Here is a 23,097-nt window from a genome sequence, read left to right as displayed (position 1 = left end):
CCTTGCGGAGACCTTTAATTAATATGTTGACATGAGAGTGGGACAAGGCCGGGCATGGCGCTCCGGAAATCAATTTAACGACGAAATTGATTCCACTGAGGTAAGTCTGTATGGTGGAAGACTTGATCTTGAGTTGAGTGTGGGCGAATGTAATGAAGCAGGAGAGGGTAAGAATGTCCAGTGAAGGGAATGGGAGTCCGTGGGAGACGTGAAAGGCTTTAAAGGAATTCCAGCCGGTGAGGTATGAAGATAGTGTTCGAGGGGTGACGCTGTTGATGATGTTGTCCCGTGAAATGGTGACCAGTTGTTCCAGTTGCCGGTTCAGTTGTAGATTGTGGCTGAAAACGGAGGGACTGGAATCGGAAGAGGTTTGGAGGCTGGAGCTAGTTGTCTAAATTTCTGAAACAGGAAACGAGAGAGTGAATCAGTGATAGCGTTTTTGTGACCTGGGATGTGGAGTGCTCGGATGATGAACTGGTGCTGGGCTGAAACCAATGTGAGCTTGCGCACGAACTGCATGATGTCCAGATTGTGTGACTGGCCTTTGTTGAGGATGTCGATGACGGCGCTGTTGTCAGAGTGGATGGCGATGGTCTTTTTGGACCATTCGTGCCCCCAAAGAATGGCAGCAATGATTATCGGGTACATTTCCGAAATGGTGGAGGAAGGGGCCAGGGAAGAGAAGTCAGGTGGCCATTCGGCAGAGAACCATCTCCCACCGTAGTTACCGCCAAAGCCGACTGAAGGGGTGGCGTCGGTGTATAGCTGGATGTCATTGGTGTCTGTGACATGGTCGTCGTAAAAGAAGGAGATGCCGTTCCAGGAAGAGAGGAACTGGTGCCACATTTTTAGTTCCATCTTGCTGTCTAGCGTGACGTGGTCGTGGATGGATGGGACGGCGGTGGCTATGGAGAGAAGGTGTGACAAGAAAGATCGGCCCTGAGGGATGGCGTAGGTGAAATGGCCCAGCAGAGAGAGTAATTGACGTTTAGTGCATGTGTTGGCCATGAGAAAGTTTTGAATGAGTAGAGAAATGCGGTGGAGTTTCTCAGTAGGCAGAGATGCTTGGAGTGTAATGGAGTTGAGGGTGATGCAGAGGAATTCCAAGGATGTGCTTGGGCCTTCCGTTTTCTCTGGAGACAGGGGAACGCCGAGATCGGTGAATGCGGAAATCATTGTGGTGAGACCGTATGACGGGGGCGAAGATGGTGGCGTGACTGTGAGGAAGTCATCAAGTAGGTGGATGACGTACGGAAGTTTATAATTATTGGAAAGAATCCAGCAGAGGGCTTCGGACAATGAGTCGAAGATTTTTGGAGGCGACCAGCGGCTTGGGAGGCGAAGAGGATATGATAGGAATAGAATCCATTGCCGCCGAAACGCAAGGCCAGGTCAAGAATTAATAACAAGTAGTCGTCGGGCTCGGACCTGCGGTCGGGGAAGGCTGAACAAATTATGTCCCTATACAGTGAGAAAGCAAAATCGAACTCGGCGACTGTGAGGTCCTTGGAGCGGGCAGGAAGTGGCTGTTTAAGTTCCAAGGGGCCGAATGAGGTGAGCAGTTCCCTGGGGATGTGAGGATTGATTGATGTAGGGTGAATGAGTTGAGCGAGATCAATGTAATTACCGGTTAGGATCTGCTGCCTGAGGGTGGGAGACATGGGGGAGGGCCGGGCGGATGCTAGGGGGCACACTGGTGGCTGGGCGGTAGCCATGGTGTAGCTGCTGGATGGAGGTGCGGGAGCCAGGAAAAGGCCGAGGCTGGCCATGTGTGAGGCGGTTGGATAAGGAGGTGCAGGTGCTGTAGTACAGGTAATGCTAGAGTGCGGGTGGTGGTGGGTGGTGGTTAACAATTGTTGGTTGTAACACGCCAAGAAATGTACTGTAGCATGCACCTGCAAAAGGCAGGATGGAAAAGACTGGTAGCTAGCAAACATCAGTGTAAGAAAATCACCTTTATTATTTGTAGTGACTTGATTTCGACCAAAACAAAACCTAAGCCACAGTGAGGGGCTGTTACCGGGACATGTAATTGACGCGTCGTCATGCGGCATGAAAACAACAAAAGGCATAAAGATTAGCCCCTAAACGGCGGTCAAAAAACTGTGTGCTTCTCCCGGTAAGCAGCACACCTGAGGAGTAATTGCCTCTTCCTCTACATATACATTTCCGTAGACTGCTGCTCAACACGCCACCTACTGTGGCAACCAGGGAGTAACCTTAACACAGTTGGATACAAATGGCTCTAACATTATTATTAAAAAAGTCAACTGTCAGTCAGTGTTTTATGAAGAAGGAAATGCAGCTACAGTGAATGTAAAAATATATTTGTTTGTTTAGAAGACTCCATTGGGTACCTTTAATTTCATTATTTTCCCTGTGCCCTTTCCTTCCTAGAGTCCTTCTTTTCTTCCGTTCTCATTTTTTCCATGTTGAAAAAATGAGAATGTTCTCATTTTTTCCAACATGGAATTTCCATGTTGAAATTAATTGGAGCCCTATGCTCTGCTGTGCCACGCTTGTGAAACAACCTTCCTAACCATCTAAGGGCAGCACAGATCCTAGACTCTTTTAAAACAGGCTTAAAAACCTTTCTATTCAGGATGGCTTTTTCATCTTAACTGTTATTACTATTTTCTTTATGTTGTGTGTTCTATATCATTACTACTGTAGCACTTTGAGTGAATGAAATATGTGGTACAAATTATTAAATGTATTATTATTATGTTTTCCTTTTTTCTTTGCTTCTTTCCTTCCCTCTGTTTTTATTTCATTCCATATTTAAGATTCTCTTCCTCAATTGATCTGAATATGAAAAACCACAAAACCAGAGAACCCTAAGAAACTAAAGGACTTCATTATCGTGAGCATTTGTCTATTGTAGTATTGATGATTTTACTTTGGTCATTGATTTGGGAACTTCTAACAAACAAGCAAGACAAGAATCAGACATCAATGCACATATAGCACCTTACAAAAGCTTTAAAGGGGACATATCATGCACATTTCCAAGTTTATATTTATATTCTGGGCCTCTACTGGAATATCTTTGCATGATTTACAGTTCATTAAACTTATTTAGTTAGAGGCTACGTAAACAAACAACAGTAGTGACATTTCACTTCTTTTATTAAATCTTTTCTCAAAATGGAAACTTCTTAAATACATCTATACATGTTTAAGCCAAAATCCAATCCCAAATATACAAGTGGACAACATGAACAACCCATAGAAACACCTACAGAATGGACAGCTGTTTGTGGAATTGAAATAAGCTTGTTTGTGTTTGTGATAAATTTTGTATTGACTTCTCCCTATGTTATGGCTTGTTTGCAGTGTCTCCTGCAGCTAATAAAAGGAAATATATGGGGACACAGCAAGTGCCTAACAAAGCTGAAGCTAGGGGTGCAACGGATCACAGAACTCACATCATATCACAGTTTTGAGTCAAGGATCGGATCATTTTTCGTATCAGCAAAAAGAAAAAAAAGAAAAGGGAAACAAATATAACTTTGTTTTCCATTTATTCTGTAAAACACTTAAAGCAAGAAACTTTTGCCCATGGTCTTAAATGAAAACAACATTCAAGATGTCCAATGTTTAAATATAATCTTAAAATATATGAAATATTCAATACTCAAATGTAAAGTGCATTATGAGGCATGGTACCTTCCTCCTTTAAACATGGTAGTCAGTGAAACAATAGCCTGTGTCCACATAATCAAAACTTGATAACTTACAAACATGAACACAAGTCTTGTCCTGCAGCTTAGCTTGTTGAACAAGCCACCAAACAAACATTCACCAGGGAAAAGTGCACCGCTAACATCAGTTAGTAGCTAGATAGCTAATTGGCTGCTCAGCTGCAGCACATTAAACAGCGTGTTAACATACCTGCCGATGTTACTTCGGACCCGTTAGATGAGTTAGGTTTGGTTGTTTCTCTTTAAAATCCCTGTTAGCGACACGCTGTCTGTCCATGACTTATACTAACGGCAGTTTGGTCACTTTGTCTCAAATGAGACCTTAAATTTTGCAGTTAATTCGTGGTTCACATGCATGCTGAACTGTGGGGGATTGAGTCAGTAGCTTTTAACAATGAGGCACCTCACTGTTTATTGAATGCTCAGCCATGATATAAATGTGTTATTTCCTGGTTAAAAAACAAGAGAAACAATCATGATGTGTTAACTCTGTTACAAGTAGGCAGCTGCTGGGCTTCTAACCCTCTAAACAGTAGTTGCACAGGCCTAGTTTTATACTGAACTGAATTAAACTGTTTGAACCCGTGACAGATTGAATGCACTACTGAACTGAAGACTGTCAGAATCACAGTGTTGTAAATGCAAAATGACGCTAAATGACTGTTTACTGTTTGACTGCTCATGTTGAAGTGCATTTGAATGGTGATGCAATTCCTAAACTGAAATATCATGTTATAAAATTACTTTAGCACCCCCTCTTGGCAGAATTTTATGAAATGTTATACTGTAATGTCACCTTCTGTACAACATTCCCAAATTTGGTTGCAATCCAATTCAGTATTGAGGAGTTATTGACCATTAAGTGCATTAGGCCACGCCTTCAAAAGTTTGCTAACCAATAACAGACAAACCGTAATAACCGTGATATTCAAAAACAAATGAATAAGTTTTGTTTGGGGTCCTCTAAATATGAGATGTGTTTTTTTGGTGAAGATTGGATGAAATATGTGCCAAAAGAAGCAAAACATGAGTTTATGAAAAAAAATAAAATGGCGGAAAAATTTTATAGGTGCAAATGGGTGTGGCCTATATCTGTCTAATCAGCTTCATTCAAGGAACATCCTACCCAAATGTTTTTTTCATAGGACATAGTGAGTTATTAGCCAAAACGTAAGACATGTAATAACTGACAACATGGTGGTGATATTGGTACCATGTTTTAATATGTTAAGCATTTCCCCATGTGACACCTGTACATCAAATATGAACAGTTTAGCACTTTTAGTTTTTGAGATATTAGCTCTCAAATATTCCTCCCATAGACTTCCATTATAAATTTTGATATTTAAAAAATCACTCAAATATGCTAGAAAGCTGAAAAGTAATAGCAAATGTTCAAAGAGTAAGTATAGAGGAGTTGAAAGCTTGCAAAAAATTTACATAATAATAATAATAATAATAATAATAATAATAATAATAATAATAATAATAATAATAATAATAATAATAATAAATAAAGATTTGGACAACAAAATTCACACTAATTATGGAGATCGCACATTTTACTATCCACAAAAAAAGTTAAAAATGTTTGCATTTTTGACTGCCTGACTTTTCTAAGCTGTGATATGAAAGAATCCAGTCTGTCTTTGTTTTTGCACTTTATTCATTCAGACATACATTTCGATATCGCAAAGTCTGTAGAATATCATCAGAGAGTCTATTGGTAACAAGTGGGCTGGACAGTTTACCTCAGTAGTCTCAGTATTTTTGGCAGTGAAATTCATCAACAAGTGGTTTAAACAGCAGTAAATATGTCATCATTTCAGACAGTGAGACATGTTTTTATCATTCAAAATATTGTGGTGAATTCAGAAGCATCTAGAGAAACACATTATTTGTATACATTCACTTTATTGCAAGGTTTTCTGAAAGCAAGCGTATTACTATATTTGTCTCTTTATTATCATTTGCATAGTTCAGGCATTTTGTCTATTTTCCCCCCAAAGTAGCAATGGTTACATGTGATAGTAGGATATACTCTAACTGAAATCCAAAATATTATATACATTGACCAATTTATATAATGTATATATTCTTTATTTTCATCAGCCACAAATGCTACATCTAGTATCAAATATTGGACACCACCTTTTGGCTGTCAGTTCTTAACACATCATATTCCAATTAATCCAAAAATATCTATGTTCTGCACAATCCTCAACAGCAATAAAATAAAAACATAGTCTCGTGGAAAAATGCAAAATGTTGAGTTATTGAGTGTAAAAATTGCACCTGTCAACTTGTCGTTGAATAACAATGCACCTAAAAAAATATGTACTGCCTCTTTTGAACGTATTCCCTTTCTAAAAAACTGAAACAAGAAAAAATAGAAGTATTCTCTTAGATCCTTGTTTGTTTTTGCTTAGTGAGAGCCATTAACTGCTTACAACATAAAATTCCATTTCTTCATTTTCTGTAACATATTACACACAGCTTTCTACAAAGACAGTTCACTTTAACACTGAAGTGTGTAACAGCAAAACAAGCTTAATGAATGGTGATACACATGACAAAGGGAAGGTGTGTGTGTGTGTGTGTGTGTGTGTGGTCACAGAGTTCAACTTTGGTGGACGTTGCAATGAAGAGACTTGGCCAAAACTAGAAAGATCCGAAATACTTTCTGTCCAGTGAGAACAAGATGTTATTTTGTAAAAAGTTCAAACACTTTTTTATGATACAAATTGCAATGTGTTTCTAAGGATGGGTGTTTTATCTTTACATATGGCAGACACTTTTACCAGTCAGTCACGCTGCTCTAAAATACCAGCAGATGGAAATAACAACTTCCCACTAGCCACATACATGTTCTGTTAAACTGGCAGCTTAAAATCAAAGCAAAAAAGAGAAGCCAATACTGACTAATGTGGAATGTGATTTCATCATTTTTACAGAATTTTATTGGAATTTTGTTTGAGTAACCCTTTCTTCAATCTTTAAAAAAAAATGACATTATGAAATAAAAGTATCACTGGGAAATGCAATTGAGGAATAAAAAAAAGACATTATGTTACTATGAAAATAAAAATGCTAACATTTCAATAATAATTCATATAAATGGTTATTTCAAAAAATGTGGTTAATTTATATTTTTTTGTATTCATTCAAACCATATTTTTAAAATTTCAAAATGTTTTATTCAATTTTATAATATTGGTCTTTTTGGAGTTTCATCACTGTGCCACTAAGTTGCCACTAAACCACGATGTTCAGATTTTGAACATTTCTAACCTTGGTGCCCTCCAGTGGTAGCATCAATCATTGCATTTCCTCCAGATTCAAACTCCTTTGCAAGTCATTACATGAATATGTCCATTCATCACAACAAACACACAGACATGTTTCAGACTTATGGCACTGCATGATGGGATGAGATCTTGTTGGGATATGCTACATGACAGTATTTTCCAGTATATTTCCTCTCAAATGACTGCATCATTAGCTAGTTTCTCTTTACACAGACAGAGTTACACTTCTAAGGTCACTTCTATTTTCACTTTCCACATACAGCTTACCGTTTATAAACATATATCCAACATACTTTACCTATATCTGTAGATAATCACTGGGGTAATTTCTTGAGCACTATGCTGATTTAACCAAATGTGACACTATCACCAAATGCTGCAAAGCGATAGTGTTGCTTCTGGATGCAACTCAGTCTCATATGAATTACAGTCATATGCAATGGTACTGGATTAGAGAATTATACTTAGTGCCAATGTTCTGTGCCAAAACAGCTCAGACATGTGAGGTTTCCATTCAGCAATGTACAGTGACAGTGTGCAGGTCTGATTGGTGGATGGCTGTTTAAATGTCCCAGGAACTCTAATGTTTCCTACCTACAGTCTGTGCTAACATCTTCATTGTCTAACCACCTGATGACCACCATCTTTATCTTTGCCTTTGCTGAAACCTTACTGCACTTACCATACTGTAGTTTCCATGAGCACATGCTGTGAGACAATTAAAGTGAAAACTCTTAATTCCACCAAGAAAAAGCTTCTGAACTTACCTTTGTCTTAAAGCAATTTCTGTCTCTCCTTTTTGGCTTTGTTGCTGCCTCATACAGATGCTTCTTTACATCAGAAGAGAGGATTGTGTCACTCCCCTCCAATTTTTTTTAATCTGCTATTGCAAAAGTTGAAATACGCATGGTCTATCAAGTACACATTCCATTCCTGCCGTTATGCTCATTTCAATGATGGATTGATAGAGATTGGGAAAGATGGTGTCACTTCCTTTGTGGCAGCTCAGGTTTGAACAGACTTTAGACTGAACAAAAGTATATCAGCGAGTCCAACCACAGTGAGTGTGTCTGTCCTAGTGTCTAACAACACTTAATCATGCAGATAACACAAAATGATCTTATTTCAACTAAAACAAAAGATTTTCTGCTTGAACAATCTGACAGGGCACACCAAACACACCAGTGCACAGGGCAAAATAAGCTGACCTCACTGAACAATGGAATTCCATCACTGACAGCAGGTGAAAGGTATGATGATAACAGTAATGATGGGAAAGAAAGAATGAAGGTGGAGTTCATTTTGTGCATCTCTGATGTCAGGGGCTTTACTGCCTGATTCTACAGTAGTTGAATAAAAAATCTTGAGCATGACAGCAAATTTGAGAGAGAGTGGGGATACCAGGTTAGAAAATGAATACTGTGTTTCACATATACCATATTCTGATTCTGCCATGGGACAAGTAGCTGTAGTTAGCAACTTTGTAGGATGAGTCGTGGTTTATGAAATGCTCTCATCTTCAGCTCTGCCTTGCATAAACTATTGCACTCTGGTGTGTTTGGTGTGAAAGATGGATGATACATTAAAGTTAAACATAATCCAGGTGTAATTACTTGTCCCCCCAAAATGTATGTAATGCTAATGTTTGCATATGAGTGCAACTGATAGGAGATCAGGCTGATAGGATAGGAGTAGGGTAGGGAATGGAGGTCTAGGTGAAACCGGCATCACAGTGAGTTCAGAAGGAGAGTGCTCAGCTTTTCACAAAGGGCAAGAGGCTTCACTCTTGTTATGGTTGGTTGTCAAAGTGTAAGAATATGTGTCACTGTGGGAAAATACCAAACCTCAGTCATTGATCCTTACTGGGCCAGGGGCCACTGGGGGATTTCCATGGTTGGTATGGAGATGAATTGATAATGAACATCCTCCTCTGGTTTTAGTATCCAGATACACAACCTCAGTCACATTCATCTGGCCATGTCCCAAACTCTCCCTCTTTATTTATCTCTGAAGTTCCTCTGCTGGTTTATCTCCAGTGTGGGCCTCTCATATGTAGTTTCCCCATGTTAACTGATACACATCAAACCTCAAAGTTCAATGACTTTTTGTCATAGTGAGTGTAAAACATTTCATCATCCTCATCATAGTTCATCAGTAATCTCTATTTTGTAGAATATGTCCTGAGCTAAATTTTATAGAAATATTATACCTCTTGAATCAGGTATGAGAACTGGAGTCTTCCTTTGTGCGCCTGGGCACACATGTTGGGCAACAGTTGTGAGTTGGATGAACTGAAGTTTGGGGACATGAGCTTTTAAGTCTTTGTAGCTTCTATGTGGGATGTAAATTTGCTCTTGCCTCCAAGGAACCTCCTTTGACAGATATCCATGCTTTTGTTGTTTCAGTTTAGGTGCTAAAAAAATTCAAAGTCATTTGTTTGGGGCAATCTTCATTGTTCAACTTGTCTAGTGAATCCTCAGAAAGATGCTCCATCAAACTTGACAGCAGCCAGGGCTTGAACTACAGGCAACCAGAGCAAAGGAAGAAAAAATGAGAGAGATGCAAAGATCATTTCAGATTACCTGCGTGTCACTCAGTACTGTTTACTACTATATACAGCAGGGCATGTTGTTTTTGTACAGGAAAGGCAGATTTGTAAGAGTCTTGTTATAGTTCCCTGTTAACTTCTGCTCCCTTAGCATCTATGGTACAACATATTCTGGGCGACAGAAGGAGACACTGTCTGCTACTGCACCTCATAATGAGAAAGAATTCCAAAGTTTTTGGAAAAAATATGTAAAAAGCATGATGGATCTTGTTGATAATTGGTCAAAAATGGACCTTCAGACCTTCAAGCTCAGTGAAAAGGAGGTTTTTCCACCTTAAGTTCTAGTGCTCAATTATGTGCAATATATTGCACAGATCCAAGCAGGTAGTTAAATACTTTTGTCTCTCCTACTTCTTGTAAACCAAAGAGGAAAGTGATCATCCAAAATTTTGCTGTGTTCATTTAATTACATTACATTAAGTTTGAGGGCTATATGGAGTGCTTGGACCAAATATGGTCCATCAACATCTCCGGCTATTGCTGCTACTTGTTATTGCTAGTCATATCTCTATTATTATTATTGTTATTGTTATTATTGTTGTTATTCTGCTTCTCTGTCCCCACCCCTTCCCTTCCCTCTTTCTTTCTCTCTCAACCCAACTGGTCAAGGCAGAAGGCAGCCCATCTAGAGCCAGGTTCTGCTCGAGGTTTCTTCCCATTAAAGGGGAGTTTTTCCTTACCACTGTCGCCAAGTTTTTGCTCATGGAGGAATTGTTGGGTCCCTTTAAATTAAAGAGTATGGTCTAGACCTGCCCTATGTGAAAAGTGCCTTGAGATGACTTTTGTTGTGATTTGGTGCTGTATAAATAAAATTGAATTGAATTGAATTGAATTGAATTGAATGAAGTTATTTAGATTTTAAATAGCAGTCCTCACGTAAACATGCTATTCATTTCATATTCATATTGTATCATATCATAAAACTCATGGGATTGTGGGCAAAAGCAGTTCCAGAGAGTGAACCAAGCAGAGGGTTTAAACAGGATGGGAGAAGAAGGGTGTGGTGAATGCTAACTCACCTGGTCAGTCTCACACCTTCATGATGTGAGCAGAGTTGGGGAAGTCAGCAGAGGAAGGGGGAGGGGCCAGGCTGGTCGGGGAGGTGGGGGGACTGGAGACGCACTGAGCTGGAGTGAGATGAAAGGAGGCAGGAGGAGTGAACAGAGGGAAAATGCAAGCAAAACAAGGAGTGAGTCAATCAAAGGGAGAAGTATGGTGAGGTAAGTAGCTGAAGAGGAGGGACTCCTGAGCATCTAGACATGTGACTTAGAAAACACACACATCTACTGACTTTCAGGGTTAAGAAAAGTGTTAAATCTGGTTTCTTTGGATCATCATGTATCCTTGTCCTGATGTGGCTTAGCGACACATGTGTAACTCCCCTGAAGTCCTCAGCACTACTGAACTATGAGGTGACTCGGGACAGTGTCAGAAGTATCACAAGAGTCAAGTAAAAGGAACTTAAAGATACTTTTATTGCATTTTTGCTATGAAGCATAAATCCACTTGCGCCTGCTGACTCATGAAAGAATATGGGTATGGTCCAGAATCAAAATAAATCTTTGATGCTGTAAGTCATATTGACTTACATTGATAGTGCACCATAATGAAGAATTTCTTGCTGATGTTTGGCTGTCTGTCTCACCAGTGCTGAGGATTTGGATTCGATAGTTTTGTTCCTTTCTAAGATTTGCTGAAGGGAAAACATAGGACTTGCGATACAATAGTAGGTCAATATTGAACACCTCTATCATGAGTCAGTGAAGCTAAAAAGCACTTATTTTTTGCTTTTGTTCTGTCTAATAATTTTTACTAAATACAACTAATTGAATGATATCTGTAAAAGGATTGCTGTAAAATAGCTTATCATATACATATGCAATACAATTTGAAAAAACACAAAAGCATGCAACAGCGAAACAAAGACAAAGAAACAAAAAATCTGCTTCTCCTAATGTAAATACTCCTGTTTAGATAAACATGGGATCATGCATTAAAACATGATGTCTGATGACATTATGAATCTAAGATGGATGTAGTGAAATAATGAGTAGCTGCTCTGGTGTATGTGGTATCATAAACTAGAGATGTCCACAGTCAATCCTTAGTATTGGTATTGGTGCTATTCCAGGCATATTATAATGAATTGGTATTGGCTAAAAAAATAATCAAATATCACTCCTTTCTTTACTGTACCTGCCTACTGCAATGCTGCTCTACAGTGCATAATTTATTTTCTCTGTGTGTGCGTGTTAAATCTGAAACTCAGATTGTAAAATACACTTATTTTTATTGATTATTTTATCTCTCCTCTCTCTTTCTTATTAGTAAAGATCAGTGTACAAAACATTCATTCATTGAAGCTTCCCATTTTTGGCTGGCACTAAACATATGCCTAACATTGACAACATGCCAAAATGAAAATTGGCTGTTGTTGGGTTTGTGTGCTCTTTGCAGCTGGTGTCTGCACTAAGCCAAAGATCATGTGTGAGTGAAGAGTCTCCTCTCTGTAACACCATTGTAGAATTGTGAGTGTGTCCCAACAACTTTAACAGTGATATGTCTTTTTAGTTTAACAGTTCACATGAATTTTAAGAGTCATTCTCCCAGTTATACTTTGATTCATATATTTATGCTGATCAATATAATAGTTTTGGTTTTAGTTTTTGTATTAAGCAGCTTGTGAAGAACAAGGTATACTAAATTTAGGCCACACCTGTTGTTTTAATTTGACAGAAACATACTTAATGAACACTGCATATCCTCTGCTGCTATGTATGTAATATAATTAAATTCAAATAACAGTTATTTTAGAATGAACTGAGTTCCATATTATCTCATTTTCAGCTTGTAGCTTGAGTGTGCACTGGGCAGCTGTGTCTTATTTTTAGGATCAGGCCTGTTATTAAAGGACTCTAATCTGGATCTCATGTTGCTGAATGTGAAGGAAATGTTCAAAAATGTCTCATGAAGTTTTCAACTGTTTGTGAACAGTTAAAAATGGGCAGGGGGGATGGAGGTTATTCTCAAAAAATGTTATCATAACCAACAATAATTATGGCCAAACCTGCAAAATCAGTAACAGGAACTGTCAGCAGTAAACGAATGAAAAGGTCTCGCCTTCCAGCTATAGATTTCGAAATGAAAAGAAATGGCTGTTAAATGTTTTTTGCCTATAATAATACCCTGGCAGATAACATTTTAGTTGGCTAGACCTCATGAAGGTATGTGCAGCAATGTGCATGAGGTAGTGTTGGGACTAAGTATTGTGGCTTGTCCTGTGCTATGTGATCACGATGAGCAGTTAGTGGGAGAAGGTTAGTGATGTGGCGATGGTGTTGGTAGCAGTTGTGTGGAGTGAGTCCTCACCAGAGAGAAGGCGGCTACGACGAGAGGCCTCTGCAGCCAGAGCACAGGAGATCTCAATACGCTTCTCTTGCTCCTGCAACTGCTGCTGGGAGCTGACCGAAGCTCCACCCTCCACTGGTCCATCCAGGAGAGGAACCATGTTCTGCAGACTGTAGAGGGTAGATGAAAGGAAATGCAAAGACAAAGAAAAAAAAAAGTAAGGTGGTTCTTTTGTTAGTCACGGATAATGATTATGCTACACTGACTTATATAAGACAATGTCATCTGCATATTAGAACATTTTGTAGTCTTTGTTATTAATATATACATTATATACTTTGCTAAAATGAACCCCTCTCTCTGCAATTGAAAAGTAATGGATTCATGTTTCCAGGCTTTGAATTGGCACATATAATTTGAGTCCAATTGCAGAATTATTATGTTCAGTGTTTTCCTTTAGGTTTTTTTTTTAACATTTTGGAAAATATGGTACAGAGCAGTACAGAAAACTGACTAATAAATCTATGTTTGAGTCTAAACCCACTTTGATTTAGCAATGAGGGTCTTGATCCGCTCCAGTTTTTTCTGCTTCTCCTTCTGCTCCTCTGGGCTCAGAGGAGAGGTATCATCTACATCCAGGTAGCGCTCTGGGATCAGAACCTTGTCAGGAGCCATCAGCTAGAACAAACATAACACACATGAATGAACATAAACACTTTAGGGTGCCAAAGTCATACATTTTCAAATATTACACATACAGTAGTGTAATGCAATGACCATAATGAATGAAAGAGTGAATGAGGGAGTGATGCATCAGCTGACTGATCTCACCTCTTTGTTGATATCCAGGTCATAGTGCTCTGGTTCAACTTGTAACCGTCTCAGCCGAGCAATTTCCTCCCGAGGAGACTCCAGCCCCGGTCCTCTAACCGCTGCCTCTAAGTCTTTGATGTCAATCTCATGAGCTGTCAGCCGCCTACGAACCTGCAAACAAACACACACACACACACACACACACACACACACACACACACACACACACTTTTTGAAAATGTCTTTGGAGGGGTGGTACCCCCTTTTCCCCCCTTCCTGCCATACCATACTTCAGGATTGGTGTCCTAACAAACAAGCAATAGTTGTTATTACAGTGGAAAAGATGCAATCCCACATTGTACATATTTAAACCACATGACCCAACCAGGGATACCACTACCAGGAAGTGAACCCTATGGCTTTGCAGTGGTGGGGTGCCACACATCTTCCCCTCATTAAACAGGTCCTGGAGTGTGAGTAGATGTTGTTGAAGCTTTCTGATGCTGCAGGTTTCTAGCATAATATACCATTTAAATCAAATATGAATATCAATTTTCATAACAATATGATTGTTACATGAACAGAAGTTCCATCTTGCATGTGTTAAATGTACAAAATATTGATCAAAGCTTACCAGTTCTCTACTACTGTTATAGGAGTATAAACACATGGTTAGGTTTTGCTCCACTGGTAAGCTGTTTGCACCATACAGGCTGTGAATTCATCAATGTGTTTGCTGTCCTTGTAGGACATGTTTGACAAGCATCATCACATGGTTGATCATACCACTTTGTAGTTGGCTGTAGACTGGCCACCTGATAGGTTTAGGCTCCGCCTCTTGTCCCTCATAGAGCTGCTCTGGTTGCGACGGATTCGTTCATTCTGCTCCTCCACGCTCATCTTCGACTTCACCTCTGCAGGAAACACAGCACTCTTTGGACGCTCCTACGGCAATGATGTGGAAAAGAAACATTATTTTATTCAGGCAAAACATAGTGCTGCCTTTAACATTGCTGATCATAAAACACTACTAAATAGAGTGGAAAACTGTGTTAAAGTGGTTCAGGTCCTATCACCAGGGTAAAAGCTATGTTGTCTTACTTGGCAACTATGCATTCCAGTGGACAAACATGGGGTTCCCCAAGGCTCAATCCCTTGGTCACTATTATGTAATATTTACATGCCTCCATTTAACTAAATTATATAAAACAGTAAAATCATCTTTACTTTTTATTTGTCCTTTGTGTATCTGTTTATGCTGTATTTCCTGTTTGTTTTTCATACATTAACCAAAGCACTGTATGAATCTCTACACAATATCCAAATAAACTTGCCTTGTATTGACTTAGTATTAGCACTATGTATTGTAGAGACTAAGGTAAATGTCATTACTAATTTTGTTTGGTTTTTGGCTCATTATCCTTTCTTAAGATAGCAATTATGTTTAGTACTATGCTGTGCTGAAATGTATTTTTAAAACCATAACAGTTAAATCATCTTGTTATCTTGAGATATCAAATAACCCTCTCATTTTGTAATTGTAATTATTAAATTGCTTCAGGAGATAACAGTATAACATGGGAGTTTAAGCACTTAACTGTGGCAGTTCTAGATTGGAACCACACAGGAAAATTGATGATGAGAGTTCAGAGCTTACATTTATGAGGTCATTAAGACAGACACCTCTGGAAAGAAATAATTTTAACATCTATTCATGTCCAAAACGAAAAGACATTTTGGCAGGACCTCCACGTCCTTTTTTGACTTGTTCCAGACCTCCTTGATATCAATAATATCTCAAACATCTGAACTCCTTCAATTACCTGAAGATGTATTTTCTATTTTTATTTAGGTAAAAAGGTTGAGTTGGTGGTGCTCAGAATGTTATGTGGGTGTTTCTTTGTTGTATGCAGCTTATGTAAGCATGTGAAAATTAAATCTGAGCTCACGCAGTTCAGATGGATTGTATTTGCTTGACTGACAGAATTGACAGGTGATGGGTTGATTTCTGCACAATGTTTTATTTGTATGCTGTGGCTTTGATTGTAATGTGGGCATTAATTACATGTAGTTTATGTTGACATACCCTAGACATTCCATTAGGCAATCTGCTGTTATGCCGGGAAACTCCAGCAGAGCTGCTGTATGATTCATCAGCAGGTGACTTGGTTCTTGGAGGAACAATGCCAACTGGCAAGGGAGACAAGAGATAAGTTTAAATCTAAGGGAAAGAAGAGAGAGCTCAATTCTCAAAGCTCACACTATAAGGCAATATATGCATATCCTGTCAGTCTCACTTGATTTCATGGTACAATCACGCTTCATAAAACAAAATTCTGAAATGAATTATGGGTTCTTTTCCATCTGTAATTTACAAATGTCAGTAGAAGGAATGTCATCAGTGTAATCCCCTGCCCCGTGAGGTTATGTGTACCAATCCAAGAACTAATTACTGGAATTAATTAGTGGATATGGATATGGATATGATATGGATACTGGATCATGCTCAAGCTCTGTAGTGTGAGTTATCACATGAAAAATTGGATGGGGCTTTGGTTGTTGTACCTTTATTCATGGTGGATTGCCTGTCCTGGATGTGGTCCTGCATGTCACTCATATTGTTCTGTTCTCCAAACTTGGACTGCAAGACAGAGAACTGATATCATTCATAATGTGATCACCATTAAACCTGAAGCATTCCAGTGCACACTCCGGTATACATTCACCTTTTTTAAACACATAGTGCATTGGATAATGTATTACTGTGCATCATGTTTAAAACACCTGGCATACCTGACAGAAGCAATACATAACTTGCAGACACACCAAAATGTATGACAGTGACATTTCAGTCTGAAATAGTTTAATTTCAGTGGAATCACAGAGATCAGTGCATTTGCTCAATGAGCTTTTATGAATTTGCACAATTGACAACTTACAAACTATCTTGACAATGCTGACCTTTGAGGGAACAAAGAAAATCTGAGTGTCTCAAATTAACCCTAAACTCTTAAGTTCCTTTAATTCAACTGCTTAAAGACAAGGGCAAAAGTGGTCAACCTCAAAGCATCCAGCACCACTTATTTCATGAACATGCATCAGCAACATTCACTGTGACACTTTCTGGTGTGACCATGTCATAAGTAATGTGACTACATCACTACAAATGATCTTTGGCTTTAGAGAACTCCACAACTCTTGTCTAGGTACCATTAGAGGCAAAGGGTAAGCAGCAACATGTGCTTTGGGAGGTCAGATACAGACTGTTGTGGAGACACAGAGGGATAATATGTGGCAATGGGTGCAGCGCTTGAACTAGCAGAGGTCTGGAAATAGGAAGAACATGTGGAATTGCAGGGATAAATAGTCTCTAGTGGTTAAGAATGATGTTTTTTAAAGGATGATGTTGGACAACAGTTAGGACAGGTTGAAGCAAGGGCAGGATGGGCAGAAACACCCAAATACCTTTCTGATGTGAGAATCTTCACCATCAAGGTAACCATCATCGATGCCCAAGCTGCGTAGCCAGGCGGTGCTGTCAAAGGGCGGGGGGGGGATGGAGGGAGGGAAAGTGGGGGAGGGCTCCAAAGGGTAATAGGATTTAGGGAGGGGAGGTCTTGGGGGAACACTTTCCTAGATCACCGTAGGGGCAGGAGGGAAGGAGACAAGAGACAGAAGAAGGGGAGAGGGGTAGGAGGAAGAGAAAGTGCTGCGCATCAGGAGGGGTGATAACAAGCCAGGCAAAGTGCAGAGCAGAGAGGACTCATGGGAATGGTTCTGTGGAATGGGGCCTTGATCCCATGTTAAGGAGTTAGGTGTGAAAATCCCGTGGTGGACAATGAAAAACTGGCCTTCAGTGAATTATTATATTCACACAGTCCATGAAAGGCTCTGTGAAACAGCCACCACATTTCAACTTTCTCTGTGTAAGTCATTTTGTCACCTAGAATTCAGTTGTCAAGAAGACACTGATCAGTTTTTTGGCTAATCTGGCTATGTAACATTTGAACAGCATTGTATTACTAAGAAACAGACTGGATTCGTCTTTGAAGATGGCATTGACAGGGTAAAGAAAAGCTTGACATTGCTATTTAAGAGAGACCTTAACAATTCTCCCCATGTAAACCAAAACCAACTCAGATTACTCATTTTTGTTCAAATAATATATTTTAATATATCTTAATTGGTTGACAGGAAAGCCTGGAACAGGTCAGCAAGTGACATTTTTTGTACCATAGAGGTTTTTATGAAAGACTGACATCAATGAGAGAATGCAACTTTATGTAACAGCACAAGTGAACCCTTAACTTACCATACATCATAGCCATAAATCTAACCAAATGTTTAGGCTTCTATCTCGAGACTCAAAATCTTAAAGGGAAACTTAGGTATTTTTCAACCTGGGTCCTATTTTCCCATCTTTTTGTGTTTAGGTGACTAATAGGGACAAGTTTTGAAATTGGTCCAGTGCTGAGTAAGAGCGCTGCAGCCGCGAAAAAAGCTGCAATGTTATCCTTTGGGGCAAATAGCGCCCCATCAATGTATGTCCACTAAAAGCATTTGTTTTTGCCACTGACAGGCTCAGATTGTTGTTCTAAGTGTCTGACAACATTATGGAAAGAACCATACAGAGAAATAAAATGTTTTTCTTTACCTTTCAATCCAGTCTGTTTGTTATTGTGTCTAACCAAGTCTCACTCAAGGAGAAGTCTTGCTCTGAAATCTTGCAAGAGTTAAGTTGTTGTCAAAATCAGCTAAATATTGAGCCATGACAGAGTTGGAGAGATTAGTGCCAGGAAGAGTTTGTTGTGTTGGAGTAGATAAAGTGTAGCTTAGTCTTATCTAAAAAAATCTTAGCTCAGTTTTATCTAAAAGACAGATAACACTAAGGTACGCTTTCTGTACTCCAACACAAAAAATTCTTCATTTTTTAAAGATTGGTCTGCATGAAGACTTTACCTGAATGCTTACTGGGTGAATTAGACTGTGTTATGACACAAATCACTGGATCAGTACTAAGTTCCCCTTGATTATTGGGGTAAGTGAGTGGCCTAGCACCTGCACCAGCACAGAAGGATGATCGCAAAGCAAACTGGTGATGTTGGGTTTCACTAGCACTTCTAATACAGGGGACTGAGGGTGTATAAAGATATGGGCTGTGGTGTAGTGATAACACATTAGTCTGATATGTGTCCTGTAGAAACTGGTTCTGGGATTCAGGCATAGAAAATTGTCTGTTGGAGGGCATGTTTCTGAGGCCATCATGGTATCCTGCTGAGAAGTAAGATTGGTGGGAGTCTGGATAGATGTCTTTTCTGAGGCCAATCTTGACTTCTTGGCTGCAAATATTTGAGGTTAACAAACTAACTTCCTTAAGGTGCGAGTGGGTTTGGACTTTGTCTGAATGCTGATTGGTATACTTAGAGTCCTGGCATTGTACTTGCAGAAAACTCATCTGTTCCTCTGCACTGGAATTGGCTTGATTTATATGTTGGTCAAAGTTTGAGTTGGTTTGGCAGTTGATTTTTTGGTCCATTTCCTCTATCACAGGGTGTAATCTACCCAAGGACTCCCTAAGGATTTGTAAATCTAGGGAGGGCTGAGGAAAGGTGTGTTCATGGGTTTCACAACTATAGTAATTTATATTTTCTGCATGCAGGCTTGTGTCAGGCTCCCTGTAACTTTTGGGTCTAGACCTAGGCTTGGGGTCACATTTAAAATGAGGCACCATACATGACTTGGGACGATGTTTAGGGCTCGATCTTCTACGCACTTCAGGGTTGGTTCTTGAGTCTGAGCATAGGCCTGAGCAAGGTTTTGGACTGGGATTGGCCCCTGGCTGGGTGTGTCCGGTGCTTACCTCCGGGCCCAGCTGTTTGGAGGGGGAGGCCTGGGAGCCGGGCACTGGGGAGAAGGGGCTGAGTGGGCTGGTGAGGCTTACTGAGCTCAGGGGACTGGCTGGACTATTGGTGCTAAAGGAGCCTGATGCACCGCAGGCCACTGTACAAGAGAAAGAGTAATTAGAATATACATGAAAGAAACACTGATATTTCCATAAATGTAACTATTTTCCAGGTCTGTTTCCAGCACCTCTGTGCTTGGCTGTGTCAGTGCCTCTGGATGAGTTATTCTTGTGCAATCCCTCTAACACATCCTGGACTCTCCAAAACTCTTTCTGGATGTGCCTTCGGACCAGTTCACTCTGAAAAAAGCCAGGACAGATAAAGTACATTAAAGAGCAGAAGTGAACTACTTTTTATTAAATAAACAGTCCCTATGAAAACTGCTTTTTCCAAACATCATGACAATGTTACTAATATTGTGTATTGGCATTAACATTTAATTAAAACTAAAAAATACTGAATGAAATGAAACTTGGACCAAATAATTGCTGCAGAGTTAGACTAATACACTCCAATTAGGTCCATGTCATAGAATACTCATAGCACAATGTCGTTTTCTCTGTATACTAAAAATTAGCTGAATCGTGAACTCACAACTGAGGTATGTTCCTAACCATTGACTCTGTGTACAGAAACTCCCCCATTTTACACTGTATTTTCCTCTTTCTTATCATTGAAGACCTTTAAGTCCCATAAAAACATTTGTAACTGTTAAGAGTGTTGTTGACCTTGTTTCCCTATCATATTCGCCATGGTTATATACAGTATGTCATAACTCTTACACTTTTAGGGAAAACTCTTTTGGGGTGGCTGCACTCTGAGAAGAGAGGGAAAAAGCTTCTCACAGGATCTCTAAATTCAAAAGAAAGAGATCCTAAATATGGATGAACTTCATCTTAATTGAAGGTCTTATATAAATAATGGATGAATGGTCTTGGTGTGTAACTGCACATTCAAAATGTTCTTTTGGAAAGAAGCTTTCCATTCCCTTTGCATATTACAACTGGGCTGCAAAGACAAACAGACAGTGTGATGTCTTACCTGCACTCCTGCATTAAGCTGCTCCCATAGATCTCCATGGATGGCATTAGCCTCATCCTCTAATGCTTCAAACTCCATACGAGTGGTGGTTAAAGCCTGAGAGAGGTACATATTAATGCAGCCCTAGTCAGAGCATGTTTCTAACATCTGTGGCTTAAATAAATAATGCCTTTCTGAGATTAATGCCTTTGACTCTCAAAGTATAAATGACAAAATGAAAACAGATTTTAAATGCAAGCGAGGGTTTTTTTTTTTACAACCTGGCTCTTGTTTTTGCATTTGGGTCATCATTCTTTTCAACTATCATAACATTTTAGTCACCAAATTTATTGCTGAGAACTGGCAACACTGATAGACACAGCTGTATGACAGAATGATTGAAACGATGGCAATGGAAATTAATGGAAATTTCAAAAGGTTTGCAAAATACTTTAAAATGAAAATGTTATTTAGTATGCATCTATGCATTTTTGTTGGATCAAAAGATAGAATTCTGAATATGTGATGATGTGTCTTACACTGGAGGCCTGGGAGAGCTCTCCTCTGATGTTTATAAGCTGGTTCTGCAGGGTTTCCTTTTTGAACTGCAGCTTTTCCATGGCCAGAGGCTGGTTATGATACAGTTCCATCTCTTGATGAGTTGCCACCAATGCCTCCTCTAGGCTGTCCTGGGAACATAAGGCATGACAAGCAAAGAAGGAAGAGTTTATTGGAAATGACAAGTTCACAAGCTCCTTTACTGCATATACTGAGTGACCACAAAAGTAAAATCTGCACAATGTAATGCAATCCGATACAACAGTCCACTAATAAATCCTGCTGCTGTTCAACTCTGAAATAATTAAAAATTGTTGTTGTTGAACTGAGACACCACGACCTGTAGTATTGCATTGCATGACACTGTCAGGTGTTTTCTATCGTTCTGGTCAATATATATCATTACATACTGGAAGATAAGATCATTTGTATGGTTTTCTATCAGAATTTTAAAAAAAACATTGATCTTCAACTGCAGAGGTGTTGAAAACATAGATAACTTTGTTTTTTATTAGAACAGCACAGATTTGGTTAGCTTTACATCACAAAACATTTATTTACATTATGATATAATACAGCAAATAAAACAATTTACCTTGTCCATTCTCAGTCTGTGGACAACAGCCTCATGGTCTTTCATTATTCTGTTCTGCTCACACAGTCGACCCAAGAGTTTCTGTGTCAGATGGGACAACAGGTGGTTAGGATTAGGGTTAGGGTTAGGGTTACACATGTATTTTGTAGAAACCAGGGAGAACACATAAAACAAGGATTACCAGACAACAGATCTTTACAACCATATGTGATAACTGAACATGTCATTCTTGAACCATGTTAATTAATCTGCTGCCTCATACTGTTGGCCTATAGTGTATTTGGAAGAAGTGCAAATCATCTGGGCTTCATGTAAGAAACACTCATACAACAGATTTGTGAGAAAATCACTTATACGAACACACAGCTGCATGTACATCAGATCTGGGCCACTTGCATATATGGTCCTAGATCTGATTCATATTTGATCTCTGGCTGTGCGACAGCTATCAGAACGCTCAGATCAGAATTCATGTGTTTTTTTTAACATATTGCCTGTCATCATCATTCAGTGTCAGCACCTCATAGCCCGGTAAAAATAAACATGGAGGAGAGACAACAGCAATGGGGGTTAACAGCCGCTAACAGAACCATGGCTTTTGCCTTTTGTCACCTTCTTGTTCTCTTTGTCATTCTTATCATCTGAATTGTCTGCTGACCTATGTATGCTAGCACAGCTATGTCATCCATGTTTCTGATTTGACTGTCGGACAAATGACAATAAATGTTATTGTTGTTGTTCTCGTACGCCCATGGCTCCTATTTCAGTTAAATCTGTACATGCATGGCAGTTTCAGACCTCAAACCAGAGCTTGCCACATGTTACTTACAAACATGAATGTGAACCATCGACACAAAAATAAAAATTGGAATGGAGCATTAAGGCCTGTAATGTGAACCTAGCCTAAGTGAGTTTTAGGATAAGAATACAAAAACATTCTTGCATGAGGCCCAATGTGTTTGTATGTTAATAATGTGTGTCTGGTGTTGCATCTTACACTGGTTTCAATCTCATTGAGCTTCAGCGTAGGATGTAACTCTCTGCTGTAGACATCATGGAAAGGAGGCACCTGTAAAAACAAAGATTGAACAAATGATCGAAATGATCAGTATCAATTAAACAGTTTAGACAATAACTGCTCCAATGAAAGGAAGGTTCAATGTTTTTTGCTCTTTATTCTGAGGAATGCTTCTGCTTAATTTATTCAAAAAGTCATCAAGATCAAGATTTGTTGTGCTAG

The 23,097-nt window shown here is 39.3% G+C and overlaps 1 protein-coding gene across 8 annotated transcripts in view; it reads right to left on the bottom strand.

Moving 5' to 3' along the window:
• Positions 1-5,352: 5,352 nt before the first annotated feature.
• Positions 5,353-23,097, bottom strand: part of plekha6 (pleckstrin homology domain containing, family A member 6) — a 143,177-nt gene continuing 125,432 nt past the window's right edge. For 6 of the 8 annotated variants that reach the window (XM_044349402.1, XM_044349396.1, XM_044349399.1 and 3 more), the window contains 15 exons: positions 22,855-22,926; positions 21,858-21,938; positions 21,244-21,393; positions 20,726-20,821; positions 19,872-19,983; positions 19,642-19,781; positions 17,247-17,414; positions 16,347-16,422; positions 15,868-15,971; positions 14,568-14,726; positions 13,800-13,952; positions 13,513-13,646; positions 12,990-13,138; positions 10,640-10,747; positions 5,353-9,532 (listed from right to left, as the gene is read on the bottom strand). In XM_044349402.1, coding sequence (XP_044205337.1) covers positions 10,650-10,747; positions 12,990-13,138; positions 13,513-13,646; positions 13,800-13,952; positions 14,568-14,726; positions 15,868-15,971; positions 16,347-16,422; positions 17,247-17,414; positions 19,642-19,781; positions 19,872-19,983; positions 20,726-20,821; positions 21,244-21,393; positions 21,858-21,938; positions 22,855-22,926 — 1,692 coding nt within the window. In that variant the 3' untranslated portion in view covers positions 5,353-9,532; positions 10,640-10,649. The remainder of the gene's footprint in view (positions 9,533-10,639; positions 10,748-12,989; positions 13,139-13,512; positions 13,647-13,799; positions 13,953-14,567; positions 14,727-15,867; positions 15,972-16,346; positions 16,423-17,246; positions 17,415-19,641; positions 19,782-19,871; positions 19,984-20,725; positions 20,822-21,243; positions 21,394-21,857; positions 21,939-22,854; positions 22,927-23,097) is intronic. The other 2 variants (XM_044349400.1, XM_044349403.1) reach the window with 2 other exon arrangements.

Source organism: Thunnus albacares, chromosome 4 (assembly GCF_914725855.1).
Source record: "Thunnus albacares chromosome 4, fThuAlb1.1, whole genome shotgun sequence".
Classification (NCBI taxonomy): Eukaryota; Metazoa; Chordata; class Actinopteri; order Scombriformes; family Scombridae; genus Thunnus; species Thunnus albacares.
The sequence above is the reverse complement of the archived record's forward strand: the minus strand, read 5'-3'. Positions and strand labels throughout refer to the sequence as shown.